The sequence below is a fragment of the Drosophila innubila genome, assembly GCF_004354385.1.
Source record: "Drosophila innubila isolate TH190305 chromosome 3R unlocalized genomic scaffold, UK_Dinn_1.0 2_E_3R, whole genome shotgun sequence".
NCBI lineage: Eukaryota > Metazoa > Arthropoda > Insecta > Diptera > Drosophilidae > Drosophila > Drosophila innubila.
In genome coordinates this window covers 30189139-30213113 of record NW_022995380.1, presented here as the reverse complement: position 1 = coordinate 30213113, position 23975 = coordinate 30189139, and the positions used below count along the sequence as shown (strand labels likewise).

The window sequence follows — 23975 nt, the reverse complement described above, 5'->3', positions numbered from 1 at the left end:
AAATAACATAAAACAAACAAAGAAATAAAATAAGAAAAAAAATTAATAGTAAATTAAAAAAGTGATGAAAGAGGGATGAAAGAGGAAAGCAATAAGTTGGGAAATTAAACTAAGAATAACGGTCAGGTTACCTACATATAAAAACTCTAATTACAAAAGCATTCAAAATACAAAAAAGAAAAAAAATGTATTTCATTCAATAAAAAATAACAATTTTAATCAAGTTGGATTTATATGAGGACACTTCTTAATTTGAGATAATTACATAAAAAAATGTTATGATAAAATGTAGTTTCTTTTTAAAATTATTTATGAAACTTCAACAAAATATTAACTAGTAGTCTGAAACAGCTCAAAAGTCGAAATCATAAATATATAAATATTTAAATTCGCGTATTTTTCAATGAACTATTTTTGATTTCAGCATTGTCTTATTTTTGCTTTGCAAAAGTGTTTTTTAATAACAATATTTCAAGTATTTAATTTCAAAATACATTTTTTCTAATATTTGTATTCAAATTACATTTTCAACCTAGTTTAGTTTCTATTTTTGCTGCCAAAATTCAATATTCTGAGTAATATTTGTCGAAATTCGTACACTTATAAACCATAGACTCTATTTGTTTGATTAATTTCCGTTAATTAATTGACATTGTCGACTTAATTATGTCATTTGTCTACTGCTTACAGGTGCTTCGGGTCAAATGCTCAATTAAAAGCCAAGTGATTAAGCCGAAGTGTCAAGCCGTTAACTGAACCAGTTTAATCAGTTCCGAGTGCCTCGAATTGTTCAACTAAAATGTAGTGCTCTGTCGCTATAAAGAAAGGAATCTTAATTATAGTAACTGAACTTGTACGTAACGGGAATTTAATAGTTGAGAGTGCTCGATTCTAAAAATTTACCAAATTGAAAATTTGATTTATGCTTATGAGAAAACTACATTCCAACTTTTGTCTCGCTCTCTCACGCTCCTTTGCTCTCTTTCTCTCGTTTCGAGGTCTGAGGTCGAGACAGAGTTACAATCACAATTCTCAAATAGAAATAACCTTGATATTAGTCGAGCACTCGAGACTTGAACCATTCTTAAATCTTAATTGTTTGTAAATGCATTTTTTTTTTCTTCTGATTTATGCTCAATTCTCTATAACAATTATTTTAGGTGCTTACCAATTGGATTTATTGGGTATAAAACAGTAAGTAACAATTTATTTCTTGGCTATACTATTATTTTACATTCACATTCTCGATTTCTAAAGTTAGAATTGTAATGATATCATAAGATAGAATTAACATTTGAGACGTAGTAATACGATATAATCAAATATATTCAATTTCAAGACTAATCTGCCGATTCAACATCTATATTTTTCCAATATGTTGCAACTTTCCTCAAAAGTTATGAACTCCATATGCAAAAAAAAAAAAAAGAAAAGAAGGGAAACTTTTCCATATGCTTATTTTGAAATTGCACAATTTCATTGGCACAGCATTTTCGCAATTTGGGAATATCTAAGTATATAATTATGTTCACGTATATGTATGTATATACATTTATAAGTCTGCATGCACGTAGCTAAATTTTTTAATTTCTTATGTCTGCATTTTGACTTTTGTCTTTTAATGCTGACATCGACAGTTCAGCAAATTTCATGTTGAATTGATGAAAAATGACACCAGCAAACGGAAACCGTTACGTAGATGAGGGGTACGGCTATAGGGAATACCCTGTAAAGTGTGAAATTGATAGAATATATTTTTTATACTGTCTTTTATAATCATTAAATCGATATATATATAAAACTTTTTGTCCGGACTCACTCACTCACTGACTGATCAATGCACAGCATAAGACAATAAGACCTAGGAGGCTGAAATTTTTACACAACATAGCTGAGATAATTTTATCGTGTATTAAGATAAAAAACTTTATTGTTTTTTGAGCTATTGCAATATTTTCTAAAACTTAAATAATAAACGTAATTAAAAGTTCCTACAATTAAATAACAAGTTATATAAAGTAAAATTAAATTAAAATAGTTCTTACAAAAAAAGTTTCTATCATTAAAAAATATTAAGCAGATGAACTATATAAATATTATGAAATTAAGTTAGCGACTTAAATATGTAGATAGTATCTTTTAACTCAATTAGAGATAGTTTAAATAGATAGTTTATGCAAAATTAATTAATCATCATTTTATCGTTATATCTCACTTTGTATACCCTATAGCTACAAAATAGTTGATGGAGGCAACTCCAACTGTATAATCTATATATATCGGCTATCAAAAATCTGCTGAACAACTTAATTTTTGGCACATCATTCCAATGGCACTTATATGGTGTATACTTGCATAAATACAAAGTAATCCGATTTCAATCTAAATTGCTTAAATGAAAATTACATAAAAGCGACTAAAACACGTTCGCTTAGTTAAGATATGTGTAGAAAAAAAAAAGCTGAGACTAGTTTTCAAAGAAACCCACAGAAACACAGACATGGTCATATCTACACAGCTAGTTGTCATAATCAAGAACATACTTATATATATATATATACATATTTACAAGTATACATACGTAACTTTTTTTTATGTGATTCGGAAATGTATCTTTCGTGACAAAATGATTATACACAATGTAAAAAAATCTGTAGAGACAAAGGTTTAACTTATCGGAAAACAACAGTAAAGCTGGAGAATCTCATGTCATCGCTTTTGATTGCCAAATGGAAGCAGCGAAGAAAAGCAAAGATTGGCAACATCTTATATAAGTACAACTAAAAGATGTGAAAGAATTGAAAGAAAAGAAGAAAAGACTTAGTCTTTGACTTATCCCCACGAAAGTGTGTATAAAACATAATAATAATGAAAATTTGCTCAATTTATATTTAAAGCTCGGTATCAAATCTTTCACACGCTCCGCACAGGTCATCTCCACTTTTTTCATTCACTTTTCATAGGGAAAAAAACCACAAACAACACTTTGGCTAATATGGGCGTAATGGTTCCCTTGCATCCAATTTTTATTAAAATAATAACTGCGTGGTGGATGTAAATTAACCCGAGACACAGAGAAACAGCAAGAAAACAAGGGAGAATGAAGTGAATGAGAGTAATCGACTAAAAGATGCTCTGTACAGAATTCTTAGATGATTAGATAAGAGATATAATGATTATATTTGTGCAAGGAATTCTGAATCTACATCTGTTTAATATCTGTTTGCAAAAACAACACAAAAATAAGTCCTAAAATGTCAAAGACTTAATTTTTTCAGACATATTTTTGAATATCGAAAATTGGCTATTAAAAATTAAAGTATATTTCAAATTTCAACAAAATTTTTAATTATTGATAAATTTCATACCATAATTTTTTTTAAATTTATTTTATGCTCTCGGATTAAAATTAAAAATTAGTTTAATTTAATTCAATAAATTTTAGATATCAAGAAATCTTAACAAATATTTTGACATTTTAAAGCCGCCCAAATTGGTTTCAGGAACGTTTATAGAATTGTACAATGCTCTATTGTATAGTATTCTTTATTTTATTAGTCTCCCTTTGTACAAAGTCAGTTAGTACAGGGTATTAAGAAACTCGTATTAACTTAGACACTTATTAGCTGTAAGTAAATTTTAACCTCATTAGTCTTCCGAACAACGTTTGACCATCCGGCAGATACTATTAATGTATGTGAATATGTATATGTATCTTACCAACAATTTATTAGTGCTAACGTCTTTTTGCTTTCACCTCACAAATTACGTTAATTGAGAGGCAAACAACAACGAAGCGACAAGACGACAAGCAGCCCAAGAAACCAACAGACCAAGTGCTTAAAAGACCAAACAGACCAACAGAACAAGCAAGCGAGAGACTTTCAGTAAAGCTTTTATGTATCTTTTAAGGCAAATGATGATAGCCGTTGAGAGGAAGAAGAATAATAAGAAATATGTTTTTAAAAAAATACAACATTTGCGTAATTACACAGCCTAATAAAAACTGCAAAACAACCGTAGAGAAGCAATTATAATAAAGAGCCTTATTATGATTAACATAAAGGATTTTAATATTAGAGAATGTGACTATAACTTATCGTCTTAAAATTAAAGTATGGAAGAGTCTTAAGTCTAGACATTAACAACCTAGAAAAGAATTTGTTTTTAAAGACAGGAAGTCTCATTACTACCATACAAAATCAATAATAGGATTTTAATACTTACGTTCAGAATAAAGAGCCTTATTATGGCTAGCATAAATGATTTTAAAATATTATAGAATGTGGCCATAACTTTTCTTTCTCTAGTTGAAGTAAATAAAATATTACAGCTTGGAAAAAATTTGAAAGGAATTTTTATAAAGACAGAAAGTGTCTACAATAATCTTAGAAGCTTAGTACACAATATAACAAGAGTAAAATAATAAAAATTACGAGCTTAAATTAAACTCTTACAGTAAATAATACTACGAAGATTTAAAGGTTGATATAATAAAAAGTGGAAGAGAACAAAAGATTAATCAGAATTTGAAATGCAAACTGTATGTGTATAAATGGAAGATCGATCAGTTACATTATGAAAACATACCAAGAATACAGAGTACTAAAATTTGCTTGGGAATCCATTATGGCAAACTACAGGCAAAGTGTGAAGTTAACCATAAAAATAGTTTTGGTTTCTGCCTCTTTATTTTTTTCTTTTATTTTTTCCTACTATTTGTGGTAAGTTCTGGCCCGTTTGTGCTGTGCACCGTTTACGTATTGCCAACGGGCCAAAAAGAAAAGAAAACAAATCTGATCATAGATTTCCATAGGCCTATATATGGTCAATTCTAAAGTGGGCAACAAGAAAAACGCGTAGACAGCGCCAAGATGGTTAAGTTAAATATTTATTGCATATTGATGTCGGGCCATTTAAGGCTCTGTTCTGCCGCCTTTGTATACTTACTAAACCAAGTACAAGTACGAGACGGCTTTTCCGACCATATCCTTATAACTTCAAACATTCAAACAGTGGCAGCATTTGCGACTTTTCTCAAACTGCCCGTTTCGAGGGTTTTCTATTTCCATATTTATGATTCTGATCAAATAGTTCCGTTTGTATATTTTTTGGTTTTTATGCTTTGTTTAAATAGAGCGCAAAATGCGTTTCCTTTTCATTTTAGAATAGACAGAAAATAAATAAATAAAATAAATAGAAAATAAAAGAGAGTAAGACTACAGAATACTCCGTAAAATGTAGCTAATGTATTAATTTGGCTATACATTTTTAAATTTCAAACATTAATATGTGTTTAAACTAGCTATAAAAAATATAACTTTGTGCTCGACCTGAAGATACCCTGTAAACATACCACATGTTATCAATATAAACACTTTAGTTTCACGCTCGGTAGTCTACATAAGATAAAAAAAAGTTTTACATGGTTTGCTCGACTCAAAACTACCCTGTAAATATATTGAATTGTTATACTTATATATTTATTTATACAAAAATTAAGCAAATTTTTTTTATAATACATAATTCTCTAGTGAATAAACAGAAAAGGGTACACAATCTTAAAGAATTTTAATAAATTCTTTAAACAAGACAATTGTGATAGGCTTCAAATGTAAGTAAAGTTTTCTAATAAATTAATAAAAATGGGTTCATAATCTTAAGAAAACTTCATTTGAGAAAAAAAAACTGTGTTTTATTTGTAATTTTAAGTACAGTTCTCTAGAAAAAAAATAGATATGGATTTACAATCTTAAGGAAATTTATTATTTAACATAAAATATTTTATATTTTTATCGTTGCAGTTAAGATGACTTCATACAGCGCGTTGACAGGCTTAGGACCAGGATTTCTGGGACTTTTACTCTTACTCGGCAGCTGCCAAGACACGGTTGGTGTTCTGGGCAAATCCCAAATGTGTGAGGTGGAAACGGGCCAGACAAATATAATACTGGATATAGAAGAGAGTCGGGGGGACTGTAAGTATTTTGAGAACATTTAATCGTACTCTTTACATACTCGAACCATACCAGACTCGTGCTTATGTGTAATTATAAGCAGTTAAGTTCGAAATCTTTGGCTTTCGGAACACTTTCAGTCTGTTGACTTCATTAGGCCCGAAAGCCTTCAACAACTTGGACATTGATGGAGGCTTACGACGTTGTGCATCTTGGCAACAATTTATCGTCGTTTTATGCGCCTTTCAGGCTTATTTTGTAGAGCACTCTTTGCTCCTCTCCCTCTCCCCGCTCCACAATAATTCACAATCTGTTAGACACATTTCAGTAGCCTCAACTCCAAGTCAAGCTCTTATTATAATAAAATTGTTTCATACGCCCAACGACAGACAGAGCGGGAGGCAAGAAAGAGAGGAAGAAGGAGAGGGAGAGGAGTAGAAAGAGTGAGGGAATGCGCCTTTGATGCAAATCGCATTAAAGTACTTACATAAGAATGTAGCGCTTAACACGCTACGATGCACAGTGGTTAAAACAGCTGGATAAGCTGCTTTAAATTAATATATCCGAAACAGTTGCTAAGATAACGTCAGTAATTTTCTCATTATATGTAACTCAAAAAATTTATTCACCATATACATTTTTGGGTAATGGCTTTTATTTATTTAAATTTAAATTAATTTTTTATTTTTTATAATAATAATTAAAATAAAACGAGTTATTATTTTATGGTAATCAAGAATTTTTCCCAGTATAAAATTTTTGTTCTATGGTTATTGTTTTTTGAGAATTATTTTTAATTTTTAAATGAAATACATTTATGGTTTTCTTAATTTTTATCATTTTTAAAAATTTGCTTTAACAAAAAGTATTATTTATTGCATTTAAAAAGATACTTGGTTTTACGTCAAAAATTTGTCGTTTTTTCAGTAAAGCTCATAGGTTCTATAAATTAAATACTAAAATTAAGCAATTATTATTATTATAGATTAAAAAAATAAACCATATGCGACACTTGAAATTTGAATTATAAGTAGATAATCTGTCGCGTTTTCCCACTGTGCGACTTGTACTCTCTTAGTCTTGGCCAACATCAGGTTTTGGAGCAGGCTCGTACTCGTACTTGGACTCGTTATTAACTGATAGTATAGGGTTTCAGCCAGGCACATACCAAGCTGCAAGTTGCAAGTTGCAAGTTGCCAGACTCGAAGTCGAATTGACAGCCAAGGGGCACGTCGAACACTCAATATATTTGAGACTAATCAACAGGATCGACTTGGGTTGCAACAAAGTGTACAAAGATTAAATTTAATAATATATATAGATAAATTATAATGGGGAGAAGACAACTCTCAAGTGCAGGAAAATGCAATTAAATAAATGTAATATAACAGAAAATAAATTATGAGAAAGCGGCAACAACTTCGAGCTGGCAACTTGCAACTTGCAACTGGCAACTGGCATGTGGTAACTGGCAAATAGCCAGGCCTTAATTAAGGTACGTGAGAAGAGACAAGAATTGGCTAAGGAATGCCAAGCACTGCGAAAAGGAAACAACAAGCGAAGAATTATAAAAGAAATGGTCTTACTCCGATAGGGTCTCAGTTAGATACTCAGAAATACACTGGGGAAAAAATCTAACACACATTTCAGAAATGCGTCTTTGTTTTAAAACAGTTTGAAAAATGTTAAATTTGCATTAATCACAGTAAAAAATTCCAGGCAAATTTTATTTTAAAATTTTTTTAAAACAATTAAAAGAAAATGGAAATTCCGAATCTTGAAGATGGGTTACGATTTAAAAAAAATTATCCTATTTTTTATAAAATATTAAAGTATTTTAAAAATTTGAAATACATATATTAGAAAAAAATGTTTTGATTTTAGAAAATAGTTGTCTTACTATTTCACCTAAATTAACCATTGTTAGTAACACTAACTTATTTATTTTAAAAAGACTATTTTTTCCTCTGATAATTAAAAAAAATGTACTCTTCTATCTTACTTTAAAGGGGCTTTTCATTTGTGTTTATAATTATTGCTTTGGTTTAGGAATATCATTTTTGTTATTTAATATAGAAATATTTTTAGAAAAAAGGGAATACTTATAGGAAGATTGGAAGTGAAGTAGGTCCAATTTTTCCAGAGTGTAGAAGAGTACTCGTTGAGTACTCACATGCTGCTGTTGTTCCACCCAACTTAAATGGATAGACATTGACTTGTTGCAACTTGTGGCAAGTAGTGGCTGAAAAACCGGAAAATAGAAATCGGAGCATTGATTTGGTTTCCTTCCACACACACACACACACACTCTCTAACATACACACTCTGCAATAATTGCAGCGCTGACTTTCTAGACTCTACTCGACTTATACACATGGTTAAGACTTATATCTTTAAGAAAAACAAAAAAAAAAAAAAAACAAAGTGAAAGGCTACCATAGCGGTATTCTTCTCTCGCTTGGAAAATCTTTCAGTTGAGAAAGGCCTATTCAAATTTAATTTTTTGTATATATCATTTCATTGCCATCTAAAGTTATTGGACAACCCACCACGCCGGCCGAACTACCAATTTATGGTGATCCTAACACGGAAATTGCTTTGGATCTAGTCTTCCCGAAGGGACAACCGACATTCCTGTTGGATGGCAAAAAGCTAAAGCTGTTGCAGCCCCTCGATCGCGATGAGGAGAATCTCAGTCACATTGTGTTCCAGGTGAGCTCAACTTTTCACTTCCTGCCTCTCTTTTTTCTCTCTCTCTATCTATCTCTCGATTATAAATCAGTTGCAACATTCAGACAGTCATCTAATGAATGCGACATGCCACATTTAATCTACACAATCTACAAAATCAACAGAATTCACCATGCTTCTTCTCTTCTGCTTTTTATCTTGCCATTTCCCTATTCTCTTTTTTTTCTACATAGGTCTCCTGCACCATTCGTGAGTCAAATAAGAAGCGCAACATTCCGCTTATTGTGCGAGTGTCCGATGTCAATGACAATGCCCCTCGTTTTATGAACACGCCCTACGAGATCACTGTACCAGAGGTAAGTCACATATTCCCTTACTACTGGAAGATAACTCGATTAAAGTAGACCAAATCAGCTCACATTTCCACTCCTCTTAACTTACAAAATACCTTTCTATCTACATGTTTGTGAAATGTGTGATAGTACGGCAACGCCAATTTTTAAAAGTCCTGGAAGATGGTTAAATTAAAGTAGAGAGAGTTCCATCTTATGCTTACTCTTTTCACTTCCAAAAAATGTTTTTGCATCTTCAAGGTAATGAAATATTGAAAACAGGAAATTATTACGAAACCGTTAACCGAAACTAACCGATTCATTTTTAGTACCGAAACTGAAACCGTATCTGAAAATAATTTTCTTTTAAGAACCGAAAACCGAAACGCTTGTACCGGGTTGTGGTTGTGGTAAAGTTGCTGGGTCAAAGAATTCACAAACTTCCAACTGTCATAACTTTAAGAAAACTGACCCGATTTTCAATCAGAATGCCATTTTGAACCTGGTTCGGTCTCTTAATTTATACTGCATTTAAACTTTTTGCATTTACAATATTTTATCATTTTTCGACCATCATAGCCATGGTTCCAAGTTAATGGTAAGGGTCCCCCCTTTGAAATTTTTAAAATTCAAAATTTTAAATCTCAAGTTTTTACTTTTAATCAACTCCTTATATCGTTATTAGTATAAAACGACACTTTAAACTTGATTCTGAGGCCTTTCATTTTCTTGTAAAAAATCATGTCAAAATTAAGAAATATTTTGACTTGTAAAGTTGCTAGGTCAGAGGCTTGAGCAACTTCAAACTGTCATAACTTTGTCAAAACTTGACCGATTTCCTAGTGGAATATCATTTTGATCATGGTTTGGCATCTTAAATAATTCTGCATTTAAATTTTATTATTTTACTTTTTTTCCATGTCATAATTATTATAAAGCGAAACCATATAATTTTAAAATGTTTCAAAATTGATTCGATGTACCGTTACGTGCCGGGACTGATACCTAAACCGAAAGTAGAGAACTGAAATAGATTCTATTACCGAAATAGTTGTTTCGGAACGTACCGGATCCGAACCCATTCCTTGATTCCTTGTAAAAAACATCACAAAAACAGTCAACAATTTTTCAAAATTGATTTGTTGTATCGGTACGTACGTAGTATTTAAACTGTGCACAAGTGTGGCAACGCCATGTCAATAAGTGTAATTGTACTTGATGTCAAGCGTCTGTCTGGTGGATGAATTGCCCACTAAAAGTAACCAGCTAACATCACGTTAACCATCCCGACAGCACCTATCCAAGCTAGAGGCTTCAGGCCGCACCTTTGCGACACATATAATCAATTTGAATATGTCAAAGTAGCCCATCTGGACAGCGTTCAATGTTGTACCCCCTTTTTTTTATAGCAAAACGTTTCTATTCATAAATTATTCATAATGCAGCATGCGAAAAGGGAATCAAAAGAACAGCCGCAAAAGGTGATTCACAAAGCAGAGTTACGAGTAGATGAGAATGATGATGATAAGTTGTGAGCTTGGTTGTTCCTTAGGCAAATGAAAGTTTATTTGATTAAGAACAGGCTTCTTGGAAAGCTGCCTAGAAGCCTACGTAGATGACAGCTTATTTGATTAAGGAATAGTTATTTTTTATATTTAAAAAAAACAGTGTAGGCAACACTATTAAAATAAAAGGCTACTAGCTCCTTTAGTAAATTTGAAAAACAAATATAGAAAAATTTTGTTTTTAATTTAAATAAAAAATTATTTTTAAATGCAGTAATTTTGTTGCCTCCAGGGTATTTTTGCGTACAGCTTTATTCTCCACTGCTTTAACTTGTTTTGGGCCTGGAACTGACTTTATAATCATAAGCTGCGTGCTGAACTAGTTGTCCTTTGTCTGTTGCAGCTGTGCCAGGGCTTTCAGATCGTGCCTGGAACGGGATCTTCATAAGAAGAATATGGTAGAGTCTTCTCTAGTCCTCTCTCTCTCTGTGATAGTCTGATGTATGCACATAAATTTAGTAGCGGGTGCCACAGAGTCTAATAATTAATTGTGACAAATGCCAGACTCACACAGTGGGAATTGATTTTGAAAGCAGAAAACAGATGAATATGCAGCGATCCATTTGAAATGAAGCAAAACGTTGGAAATTGCGAATGATTTTTATTGGTTTGCAGACTGATAATGATAATGATGATGATGATGATGATGACGATGGCAATGACCAAAGCTAAACTCATTATTGGTTAGAATGCAATTGGTCTGGCAATCAGCTAACAAACCGTAAAAAGCCATCAGCCATTGTGTTGCATTTTAATTTATAAATGAAAAACAACAGTTCCCCGAGTTGCTCAGTTGCCTCAGATTGCTCAACTAATAGTATCCCCTGAGATTGGCATTGATTAAGCTCATTAAACAAGCAATTACACCCAATAAGGCCGCATTCTCCTAAGAAACGGGACGAAACCGAACGGAACCGATTCGCATAGAACGGAAATCTACAATTTTAAATAAACATGATCTAATATCAACTTTGATGTTGGTGAGAAGAATTATTTTGTATTCTACATTGATGAGATGATCTTTGTATAATAAACATTTAAAATTGTTGAAAAAAATTCAGGGGTTAATCCATGTTTTTGTTTTAAGACTTTCATTAATTTTATACTAAAAAATTTATTTATTTTCTCAAATATTTAAAAAAAAATTCTTGATTTTTTAAGACATTAAAAATTATATTAAAGAATCTAAGAAGAATCTAATTTATGAAACTGATAGGATTATGATTTTTTCACTGTTTCAAAATCAATCTAAAAAAATTTATAGTTAGTACTATATAAAAAAAAATTATCTAATTTTTGTCCTTTATATGGATAAGATTAATTTTTTGTAATATATATTAAAAATTTTAGAATATGTGGTTCAAATCATAGAGAATAATTTCAATTTGATTTGATTTAAGGAATCCCTAAACCAAAAATTCTGGTTCAAAGTATCCTACAAAAAAAAAAAAATTATATTTCTTAAATGCTTTCCCATTATTCTGGATTCTTAAAGTCAATCAAATTTTTTGAAGAATTTAACTTATGATAATGATTTTTTATAATTAATTTTTAATTGTTTCAACGGCATAATTTAGTTAGTAAAATATAAAATAAATATATGAAATGAGTGGAAATATTTTCATCCGCTTTCGGATTCAATGAACAGATTATATTTAGAGTATACAAATTTAATAGCTCTAGCTCTTAGAACCTCTGAGTCGGGGTTTCTCTGTCAATTGCAAGCACCTCAACGTAGTCGCATCATACCCATTCATGCCATTTATGATTACAGGGTACAACAATATCGAATGGACAGATATACTTACAAGTCGCCATGCTGCTTTTATTGTATACGGGCACGCTTAACAAATAATTTCGTGCAGGCGATACAAATCTTTTATGCCCCTCCGCCTACACAAAGATGCATATATATAAATATATATATGTACATTGTACAATGTACGTGCATATGTATGTACATGTGTATTTGTATGTAAATACAAGGAAAATCAACAACAATTTTCAGGCAATTGCCAGATGCAGCGCAAATATTTATTCAACACAGAGTCCCCAAGTACTCAAATACTCGTATATCACGTTCCGCTCGCATACTCAAACATAGCACATTTTGGTGGTACTCGGCGGTGTTCGGTGGTGCTCGGCGGTTGTGGTGTTCAACCTGATGCACGATGCGGCGCGTCCCAACAGGCAAATGTTTATCTCACTTAAACTAACATATACCGCACAGTTTGGGGCCACCATCAAGCTACAATAAAATACACACAGTATGTCAAGCAATTATTTTGACTATGCGAAAAAAAATACATATGCCAGGTTGTCACTAGTCAAGTTTCACGGCTTAGGTGTGTAAAACCATGGTTCTAGAAAATGTAGAAAGGAATCTGTTCATTTTGGCAAAGTCCTTTTTCAAAAAATATATAGAAAAATATTTATATGTTTTTTTAAAAAGACTATTAATATAAATTAAAATAAATTGTAATATTTTGAGAATGTATTGTATAATATTTTTACAAATTTATAAAAGATAATATAAATTGTGGCTCAATTCTACATAAAAAAAATTATTTATTTATTTTTACATTTACTTGTTTATGGTTTTTAAAAATTGTTAAAATAATATAATTACTAAAAAGAAAAAAACATATAAATTATGAATTTTCTTTGTCTAAAATAATATAATGAGTTCAATTATTTTAGCTACAAATAATTAACAAATATATTATGATATTTCTTTGTCAAGATAATTATTTGGCTAACTGTACATACTTGCTCCTTTGAGCTTAAGTCTTTAATAGAGTTTTTCATGGGAAGATGCGTTCTTCAGCTTAATAAATATTACATAATAATGAGCATCAAATTACTCATTTAATACCAACAACAACAACAACAACAACAGCAACAACAACTGCGCCTCTACTCAAATTCACTTGCCATTTAACATAAAGCACTAAAAAATACCGAAATCAAAAGTTCAGCTCGTTTTGCCAAAGGCGTAAAGTATAAGGCGCATTTAGTATATATACTTACTTACTTAGTACCTGCTGTGTTTAACCTCGAGGAAAGAGGCAACTACACACAAATACACACACATACATACATACCTAGAGAGATACACATCCCAGCAGGCATTTTAAGAAATTTTCAAACACATTTGAGGAGCGAATAATACCGGATCATTTAACCGTTGTTAGGTCAATGGTTTGACCAACTTCTAGCCTCCATAACTTGGTTTAAACTTAACCGATTTTCAAACGGAATGTCATTTAAAACATTGTTTGGCAACTCAAATCATTCTGCATTCAAATCTTACTAAAATCGATAAAAAAAAATATTTACCCTGTAGATCTAGATATTGATTTTAATGCTAAGGGTCCCCCCTTTGAAATTTTGAAAATTGAAAATTTTAAATCCCAAGTTTTCACTTAAAATCAACTCCTTATATCGTAATTAGCAAGAAACAACACTTTAAACTTAATTCTGAGACGTTTCATTTTTTGGTAAAAAATCATGCCAAATCTGATGAAAATTTTGACTTGTAAAGTTGCTTGAATCAAAGTCTGACCAACTTCAAACTTTCCTAACTTTATCAAAACTGAACCGATTTTCAAACGGAATATCATTTTGATTATGATTTGGCCTCTAAATTCATTCTGCATTCAAATTTAATTTAATTTAAAAAAAAAATATTTTACCCTCTAGAAATTGGTTTTGGTATTAAAGCATAGGGTCCCCCCTTTGAAATTTTGAAAATTGAAAATTTTAAATCTCAAGTTTTTACTTTTAATGAACTTCTTATTTCGTAATTAGTATAAAACGACACTTTAAACTTAATTCTGAGACGTTTTATTTTTTGGTAAAAAATCATGCCAAATCTGATGAAAATTTTGACTTGTAAAGTGCAAAGATCAAGGGACTGAACAACTCAAACTGTCATAACTTTGTCAAAACTTAACCGATTTTCAAGCATCTTTATTAATTCTGCATTCAAATTTAATTAATTGTGATATTTTCCCTCTGGTGCTTGGTTCCGATTTTAAGGCAAAGATTCATTTTGGTGTTTCTTCTTAAATCGATCTACCAAATGCTTGCTGGGTTACTTTTAGTTGAATGTAAAAGGCTGTTTGCTTTGCTCCGTTACATAACTGCACTTTTGGTGCATCTTTGTGTAGTTGTTGCTTTTGTTGTTGCTGTTGTTGTTGTGCACGTTTTGTCGCCCAGCTTGTTTCTCCTGTTGTTGTTGTTATGGTTGTTACTTTTGCTGTTTGCCGTGGTGCTGCTTCAACAGTCAAACAACAGCAACAACAGCAACAGCAACAACAACAAGAACAATAGCATTTCAGTTGCTACCTAATTTTCATGAACATGCCTTTTTTGGTTGCCATCGCAGAAACGTATTTAGCATTTTTGCACGGTATAAAAACGGTAACAATCATTATCGTAACTTTTATTGTTTTTTTCATCTAGAAGTCAAAATTATCTTTGGTATGCGGCCAGATCTAAGGACACAGCACAACTGCCAAGTATATAAACTTGTATACACTTATATAACAGTTTGTCTGTAATATAAAATAGTATACCAGTATACAGCAGTATTTTAAATGCTTTCAATAGGAACCAATAAATATATTGCAAATTTATTTAAATTAATATTTGAAAACATGATAAATGTGAATATAAACTGATATATATATATATAAATATACATATGTGTATAACAGTTTGATAGTGTACGATTCATTCTTCTACTTAGTATAACAGTGTACATCAAACAAGTCAACTAGTATCATATAATTTTATATTAATCTGAAATGCAATATATGCTTAGAGCATCTATGAAAATTATAAAAATAATTACTTTATAAATATATTATAGTATATTTGAGTATCGGTATAATAGTATATATAGTATACCACATATAATTATACTAGTTTACTTATATTAAACCCAAAAATCATTCAATAGAAATTACAAAATATTTGAAATACATGCTTAAAATAAATATAAGAAAATATGGAATTTTCTGTGCTATAAAAAATGCTATAAAAATATTTTTACTCTTAATTTTTAGTAAAAATTCGTATATTTTTTCCTTTTGATTTTGTATAGATTTGTAGAATACGGCCGATACATATATACATTTTTAAATATTTTAAAGTAAATAATTAATTTCTTTGCAGAGCACTCCTTTGGGATCGACAATCTATCGTAATATACAGGCGCTCGACAAGGATGCCGGCGTAAACGGCCTAGTCGAGTATTTTATAGTCAAGGGAGATACTAATAGGACCGAAGATGAGAAGTTAACCAGTGCCGATGGCTATGGTACATTTGCAATATCATTTCCACATCAAGGACAAGTAAGTGCGAAATGAATTCCTTCGTTTAATTATTCCTTTTTTTTATTTATATATATTTTATTTTTTGTTAACAACAGGTAACAGTCGCTAAGACATTGGATTACGAGAAGATTCAACGCTATTATCTGACTATTGTGGCATCCGTAAGTTGATTTAATTAAATAGATATATTTATGGAGCTTTTGATTTAATGATATATCATTTAACTTATCATCAAAATTTTTAGTTTTTTATATTTTATACGAGTTTAAAAATTATGTATAACCTTTATTCTGTAATGAGCTTAAATCATATAAACGTGCTTCTGCTACAATTATAAATTAAGTTTAAACTTTATGGCATATCAAGCATAACCAAATAATTTTTATTCAACAAATGAAAAACTCATGATAAACATGATTTTGTTGGGCGCAACTGGCGATACCAACAACAACAACAATAACAACAACAACAACAACGGCAACAATGGAGTATCGCCGGTTTATGACATTTCAAAAGAATTTATTTGACATTTACATATGCGCGCCTTCCTCAAGACTGCTGTCAATTTGGTCCGACTTTGGTCCAGTGTCCCGAGTATCTGCTTGGTTTATTTACCTGGCTGCTCCTTGAGGCAGTGGGGCATCAAATTACCTGGCGTTTGGCATATCGCGCTCACCAAACCCGTTGACAAGCCAATGGCCTAGGCTAACCCATTGTTTTCACATCCATATGTGACAGCAGAAAGCTCTAATGCTAAAGCTCATTGAAAGTTTACTTCAAAGTTCATTGAAAGCCTTAACAGATTAAGAAAATTGAATGATGTAAATGTAGACAATGCGAAAAATGGTTTAAAGAATTAGAAATAAATTCCAGAGATACCGCAAGTAAATCAGTAAGCTTTATGTATTGTAATCCATGTCAACTTTAGAGCTAGTTACAATTTAGTTCATTTAAAGCTCTTCCAGAAAAGCAAATTCTTATGATATATTTCCAAGGCAATTTCTTACAAACAAAAGGAGAAAACACAGTTATTCCCAAGTATTTCAGTCTCAGTTTAGAAGCTCCCTTTCAGTTGTTTTCAGCTTTTTATTCTATTATCTCTTTTATTTCCTCAAAATTCTCAAATGTATTCAAACTATTTATATTATTGTCTTTTTAAGAGGATATCATTAACACCCAGGAAACATTTAAGATTTTATAGAAATTTTTAATTTTCAGGAACCTCTAACTTCTTTTTCTATTCATATAATTTTTTTATTTTTATTCCTCGATATTTTCAAATTTATTTAAACTATTCATTTAATTGTCTTTTTGAGAAAATATTATTATAGTCCAGGAAACATTTAAGATTTTATAGATATTGTGAATTTTCGTTAACCTCAGTGTTCATCAATTCATATATTTTTCTTATTTTTATTCCTCGAAATTCTAAAATTTATTCAAACAATTCACATAATTTTCTTCATTTTATTCCTCGAAATTCTCAAATTTATTAAAACTTTTTATTGTCATTTTGAGAAAATTTTACTATCATCCAGGAAATATTAGAAATTTTATGGAAACTGAGAATTTTCAGGAACCTCTAACTTCTTTTTCGAATTGCTCCCTGTTTATTCTTCGTAAGAAATTTTTTTTATTATTCGGGAGTTAATATTTCATTGCTTTATATGGTTTTTGGGGAAACTGTTGTTTGATTCACTTCATTTTTGATTTAATTGTTGTTCATTTTTCTTAAAAAATTTTTTTAATATCTGAAAAAAATTATATATTTTATTTTTAATCATTTTTAGGATCGTGCGAGAAATGTGGCAGAGCGTCTTTCGTCGACCACAACTCTAACTGTGAACATAGCCGACTCGGATGACATGGATCCGTCTTTTATTTATCGGGGATGTGTTTTGTTGGATGGCGCCTGCATTAATCCGGAATATACAGCCTCAGTTCCTGCAGGATCGGTGCAGGGTGTGCTCAATGTATTACCGGAAAGGATACAGGCTGTGGATCTGGATACGATCAGTTCGCCAATAAGTTATAGTTTTGCGAGTGGAATGCCGGGCAATTATGCGGATTACTTTGAGATCGATCAGGAAACCGGAGTTCTGAAGCAGATAAAAGCGGTGGACACATCGACAGCAAAGCGATATGATATCATTGTGAAAGCCGAAGAGATCTCGGCACCGCCACGACGCTTCACGACGGCCAAACTGACGATTGCCGTAAAGCCCGTAGATGCGAATCCGCCGGTAATATCCTCCTCCGACATCGAGGGTTATGTGGATGAGAATTCGCCAATTGGCACAAGAGTTTTGGATGCGAGTGGAAAGCCCATCACATTTCGAACAACCGATGAAGATTTGGGAGAAGATGATCCGAAACCCGATTACATTTACGAGCTGACAACGCCTTCGTTTAATGTGACAAACGAGGGCATTTTGGTGGTAAACGAGGAGGGATTAGATCGTGATCCTCCCGCACCGGGACGCTACAAGTTCCAAGTGGTGGCCAGAGAGCCAAAAACCAATGCAGCAAGTGCTCCCTTAAGTCTCACGGTCATTTTAAGGGACGTCAATGACAATGCACCCAAACTGGCGATGGTAGCACCAATTTCCATTGCAGCCGGAGATCAGCATGAGCAGCGTTTGGTCGCCAAAATGATGGCAACGGACATTGATGAGGGCCCGAATGCGGTGGTCAGCTATTCCATCTACCATGTGTCCAACAATGGCCTGCAAAAGTTCAAGATCGATGAGAAAACGGGCGAGATTGAGACACGTGGCCGATTATTGGCCGGAGAGCAGTATAGCATTACGGTACAGGCAACGGATATTGGCGGACTCTCCTCGCAGGCGATCGTGGAGGTGACAGTCACGCCGGGACCGAATACGAAGCCACCACGGTTCGGTAGTGCCGTCTACGAGGTGCAAGTCAGCGAAGGTGCCGAAATCAATTCGACCGTCACTGTTATCCATGCCGATGATCCGGAAAACGATCCAGTTGTCTACTCGATCATGTCCGGCAACGATCTACGGCAATTTGCGGTCGGTCAGCAGAGTGGTGTCATTATGGTGATCCGAAAATTGGATCGCGAGAGTTTAACACGCTATCAACTGATCGTTAAGGCGGAGGATAATGGCGGACTCTCCAGCAGTGCAACCGTAAATATTAAGGTCACGGATATCAATGATAAGAATCCGGAATTCGATGAGGATAATTTACCCTACGTTTTCCATGTGGATGAGGGTAAATCGAATGCCTTTGTGGGACTGGTGCATGCCACGGATGCGGATGAGGGCATCAATGCCGAGATCACTTATTCCATACCCACGGATATACCCTTTAATATCAATGCCAAGTCGGGGGAGCTACGCACCGCCTCCGAACTCGACTACGAGCGTCTCAATGAGTACAGATTTGTGGTGACTGCCAAGGATGGAGCTCCGGATGCTCGTCTGGGCACGGCCAGTGTGACAGTGTTGGTTAACGATCTGCCGGACGAGGTGCCCAAGTTTAATGATGCCAAGATCAATGTGAGAATTGCGGAGAATGAGCCCAACTTTCTGGTAGCCACTGTGCAGGCCTACGATCCCGATTCCATGCCAGAGATCACTTATGTGCTGCGCAAAGGCGACGCGGAACTCTTCAAGATCTCTCCAATCACCGGTGAAATACGCACCACCAAGGGATTGGACTATGAGAAGCAGCGACAACATGAACTGGTCATCGGAACCATTGAGAACGATGGTGAGGCACAGGGCGATACAGTGCGTCTGATTGTCGATGTGGAGGATCGCAATGATGTGCGTCCGGTATTTATAACCGTACCCGGACCCGTGACCGTCAATGACGATCAACCCATTGGCTCCATCATTGCCACAATGCCGGCCATCGATGCGGATGGCACTTCACCCGGCAATGTGGTGCGCTACGAGCTGGTGGGGCGGGGCAAGGCCTTAAAGTACTTCCAAGTGGATCCGGATACGGGTGCGGTACGTATACGTGATGAGCTGCGCAAGGAGGAGGATACGGAGTACCAGGTGGACATCAGAGCCTACGATATGGGAGAACCCCAGCTCAGCTCCGTGGCCATGTTGCCCGTCTTTGTGCGTCATCTGCTGCTCGATCCCGCCGAGGATCAGGATCAGTTGGAGCGTAAATCCATTGGCGAAAACTCCATGAACTCGGATACAGTTGGCCTGGCGTTCAGTGATGATAATTACATTATTAGTGTGCCGGAATCGACAGCCGTGAATTCCACACTGAAACTCATACAGATCATCAACTCAAAGAAACCTTCACGGGAGACACCCAACTACAAATGCGAATTCTCCCAGGGCAATGAGTTGGGCATCTTTGAACTGCTGCTCGAGGATTACGGCTGTGTGCTTGTGCTGGTCAAGCCGCTGGATTATGAGACCAAGACTTCGTACAATTTGGAAATACGCCTCAATTCGCACAGATATTTTGTGAGTCCACGCAAGGATCGGGCCACGATCAAGATTATTGTGCAGGATGAAAATGATAATCCGCCCGAGTTTGTCTTTAATCGTTTCCACGGTCAGAATGACACTTATTACGCCGTAATCACACCGGAAATGGACATTGATACGACTATTTTACAAGTTCGTGCCACTGATCGCGACTCGGGAAAATTCGGCATATTGAGCTATAAACTTTACGACGAGGAGGATCAGGAGAATGCCCTGTCCAGGGAGAATCAACCTTCTAGTTACTTTAGCATAACTGAAGATTCCGGCATTTTGCGCACGGCAAAACTCTTCAATGAGCTCACAAACTTCCCACTAACTTTCTACGTGGAGGCAAGTGATAATGCAGCCCTGGAACAGGGATCACATAATACAAGAGCACGCATTGTAGTCAACAAACTGACAGATTCGCATCGCATGGCGTTGACATTTTCGAATGCAGCCCCGAATAAAATACGCAATCATTATGCAGCCCTGGAAGAGCTGCTCGAGGAGAAGACCAATGGCTTGGTCTCTGGCATCGAACGCTTCAGCAATCGCAAGTATTTGACGGACAATGGCACCGTCTCGGAGAATCCCGAGGCAACCGATGTCTGGTTCTATTTAATCGATCCCAAGACGGAGAAATTGTTGACCCGCAATGACAGCTTGGTCCAGGAGACGCTCTTCGGTGCCTCGGCGAGCACGGAACTCAATTTGGCGGCATCGAATCTGGTGCGAGCCACAGCCGAGGGCATCTTTGCCCCGATTCAGATGAAGGAACAGGTTCACAAGGTACGAGAAATACTTCAAACTGACATAACTTTGTCAAAAATTAACCGATTTCCTTGCGGAATGTCAATTTTATCTTATTTTGACCTCTATTCTCATTCTGCATCAAAATTGGAAAATGCTATTTTTTTCGATCACTGTCAATATTTTTCTTATTTTGTCCTTGACGCTTTCTCACATACTTCAAACTGTCATAACTTTGTCAAAAATTAACCGATTTCCTTGCGGAATGTCAATTTTATCTTATTTTGACCTCTATTATCATTCTGCATCAAAATCGGGAAATGCTATTTTTTTCGATCACTGTCAATATTTTTCTTACTTTGTCCTTGACGCTTTCTCACATACTTCAAACTGCCATAACTTTGTCAAAAATAAACCGATTTCTTTGCGGAATGTCAATTTTATCTTATTTTGACCTCTATTATCATTCTGCATCAAAATCGGGAAATGCTATTTTTTTCGATCACTGTCAATATTTTTCCTACTTTGTCCTTGACGCTTTCTCACATACTTCAAACTGTCATAACTTTGTCAAAAATTAACCGATTTCATTGCGGAATGTAATTTTTATCGTCAATTTAACTCTAATTTCATTCTACATCAAAATTGATAAATGTATTATAATATTTTTTTTTTCCACCACCTTGATACTTTATCGAAAACTTTAAACTGTCATAACTTACAATTAATGATTTTTCCTTTACCTTTTATATAATTGTAGATCAAAGCTACGATGGCATCTCTTGATGACGAAGTCTTTTCCTTCACCTTAATAGCCATATCCATTATTATACTCATTCTGGGCACGATTGGCATCATTTACATATGTGTCTCTTGGTCCAAGTAAGTGAAAGTGTCCGCTCGAGTGCTTGTGCGTCTCACTGGCGCCACTTGCGAAGACATAAAGGATAGAGCAATGGGAGCTTATACTAATTATTTTTGTTTTCCTTTCAGATACAAGAACTTTAAGCAGAGAATGCGACAATATTCGGCTCCAACTCCAACGAGATATGATCCTGTTATTGTCAATTCCCAGGCAGCAAACTCTGGAGAATCGGTGGCCAATATGAAGGAGTATGAGACACAGATGCTGGCCATGGCAGTGCCTCCAGATGGTGATGAGGATCTGCAGTTGGACTTTAGTGCCAAGAATCATGCCTTCTCCTTGGACAATGTCAGCTATATAACGCACAAACAAAATGGCGGAGCAGAAGGACAGTCGAGTCCATCGCATTCGGATGCCACCACAGCAACAATTTCCACACTGCGACGCAACAATCTCAACAATCTGGCCAACAATATTAACAATAACAATTTGACAATGAACAATCGTCAGAATACATTTAATCGCACTCTGGAAATGAATGCTCGCAATAATGCGAATCCTTTGGCCATTCCGGGTAACAGCACGCCCGGCACACTCACTCTGGGCAGGATTAAGCACCACAATAGCAATCACTATCAGAATGGTGGCTATAAGATAGACTCATCCAGTCGCAACAACTTGGCCAGCATTCAAAACAACGGATACAGCACGATGGGACGACGTGGCAACACTTTTGGTGGCATGGCAACCCTCAATGGCAACGAGCTGATGACCAACACTCTGGGCAGGAATAACCAGCAGAACAATCGCTTATATGCCGGAGAACTGCCCATTGCCAATCCTCTGTTCCAGAGGTGAGTTGAAATTCCCTTAACATTATATTGTTTTTTCGGAATCAAAAATATTTTACTCAAACTATCACGATTGAAATATTTAAAAAATTCAAAAGAATATATAATGAAATACCGCATATTACAATAAAATATTTTTGACTTCAGGTATTTTCTAGAAAATTAAGATCAGAGTTAGAAAAGTTTTTTATTTTAAAAATTTGTAGTTTTTTTTTGTTGCTTTTTTTCATTCCTAGCTAAAAACTATATTACAAGTTTTTTTATAATTTAAAACTTCTACTTTATGTATTAATTGTTTTCCTCCTTTCTAGATCCAATGGGGATTTGAGCCACAGTCATGTGAGTCACACCAACGAGAATGTGGTTTTTGGCAAGCGGGATTACGGCCAGATGAGTTTTTCGTATCTCAACGATTTGGATCGATCCGAGGTGGAAACCACAACGGAACTTTAAAGGCTCAACAAACTGCAATTCTAAGTAGTAAACAATTCGATGTATTTATTAATGAAAGACTAAACAAAAATTAGTTGCCAATTTTGAAAAAGTTTTTATAGTTAATTTAACTTAGTTAGCAGTTGCCATTATAATGAGAATGAGAATATGTAAATATAATGTATAAATACAACAAAAAAAAAACTGATAAGATTTAATTATTTCTTTTGTACATAAGCATCAAGCAACTGCAGTCATTAGTTTTCTTTAAGTAAGGGTACAAGCTATATATTTTAATTATATAAAAATCAAATGATAAACAAATAAAGAAGTGTTCTTTGGATCAGCCATAAATCATAATGAATCTTGCATATGTAGTGTATATATATTTGTTAAACAGATATCTATTTTAAATATAAACAAATATCCATGCTTTTTGTATATACCTATGCTAACTGAACTATACAAAAATTAAATTATGTACCGAAAAACCAAATTTTTTTGTTTAATTTTGAAGATAAGTGCGCCTAGTTTGACTTTCTTAGGTTGCCAGCTACAAATCTATGTATATACATAACTTTATCATAAATTAATCATAAACGACGGCTGACGAACTTCAAACCTTTTTTAAAATGTTAAGCTTAATTTTGTCTAATTACTAAATTTTAATTTTCATCAAATTTATTAATTTTTTATTGAGTTTTTTGGATTTTAAAATTT

General features: G+C 33.9%; 1 protein-coding gene across 1 annotated transcript; it reads left to right on the top strand.

Annotated features, from left to right (window-relative positions):
- The first annotated feature begins 690 nt into the window (after positions 1-690).
- LOC117791255 (cadherin-99C) lies at positions 691-23751 on the top strand. Its single transcript, XM_034630960.1, has 11 exons — positions 691-853; positions 1161-1194; positions 5805-5978; positions 8491-8669; positions 8882-9004; positions 15727-15906; positions 15984-16049; positions 17679-21146; positions 21868-21989; positions 22101-22826; positions 23135-23751. The coding sequence occupies exons 3-11, from the start codon at positions 5810-5812 to the stop codon at positions 23274-23276; spliced, it is 5175 nt and encodes a 1724-aa protein (XP_034486851.1). The 5' UTR covers positions 691-853; positions 1161-1194; positions 5805-5809; the 3' UTR covers positions 23277-23751.
- Positions 23752-23975: the final 224 nt, after the last annotated feature.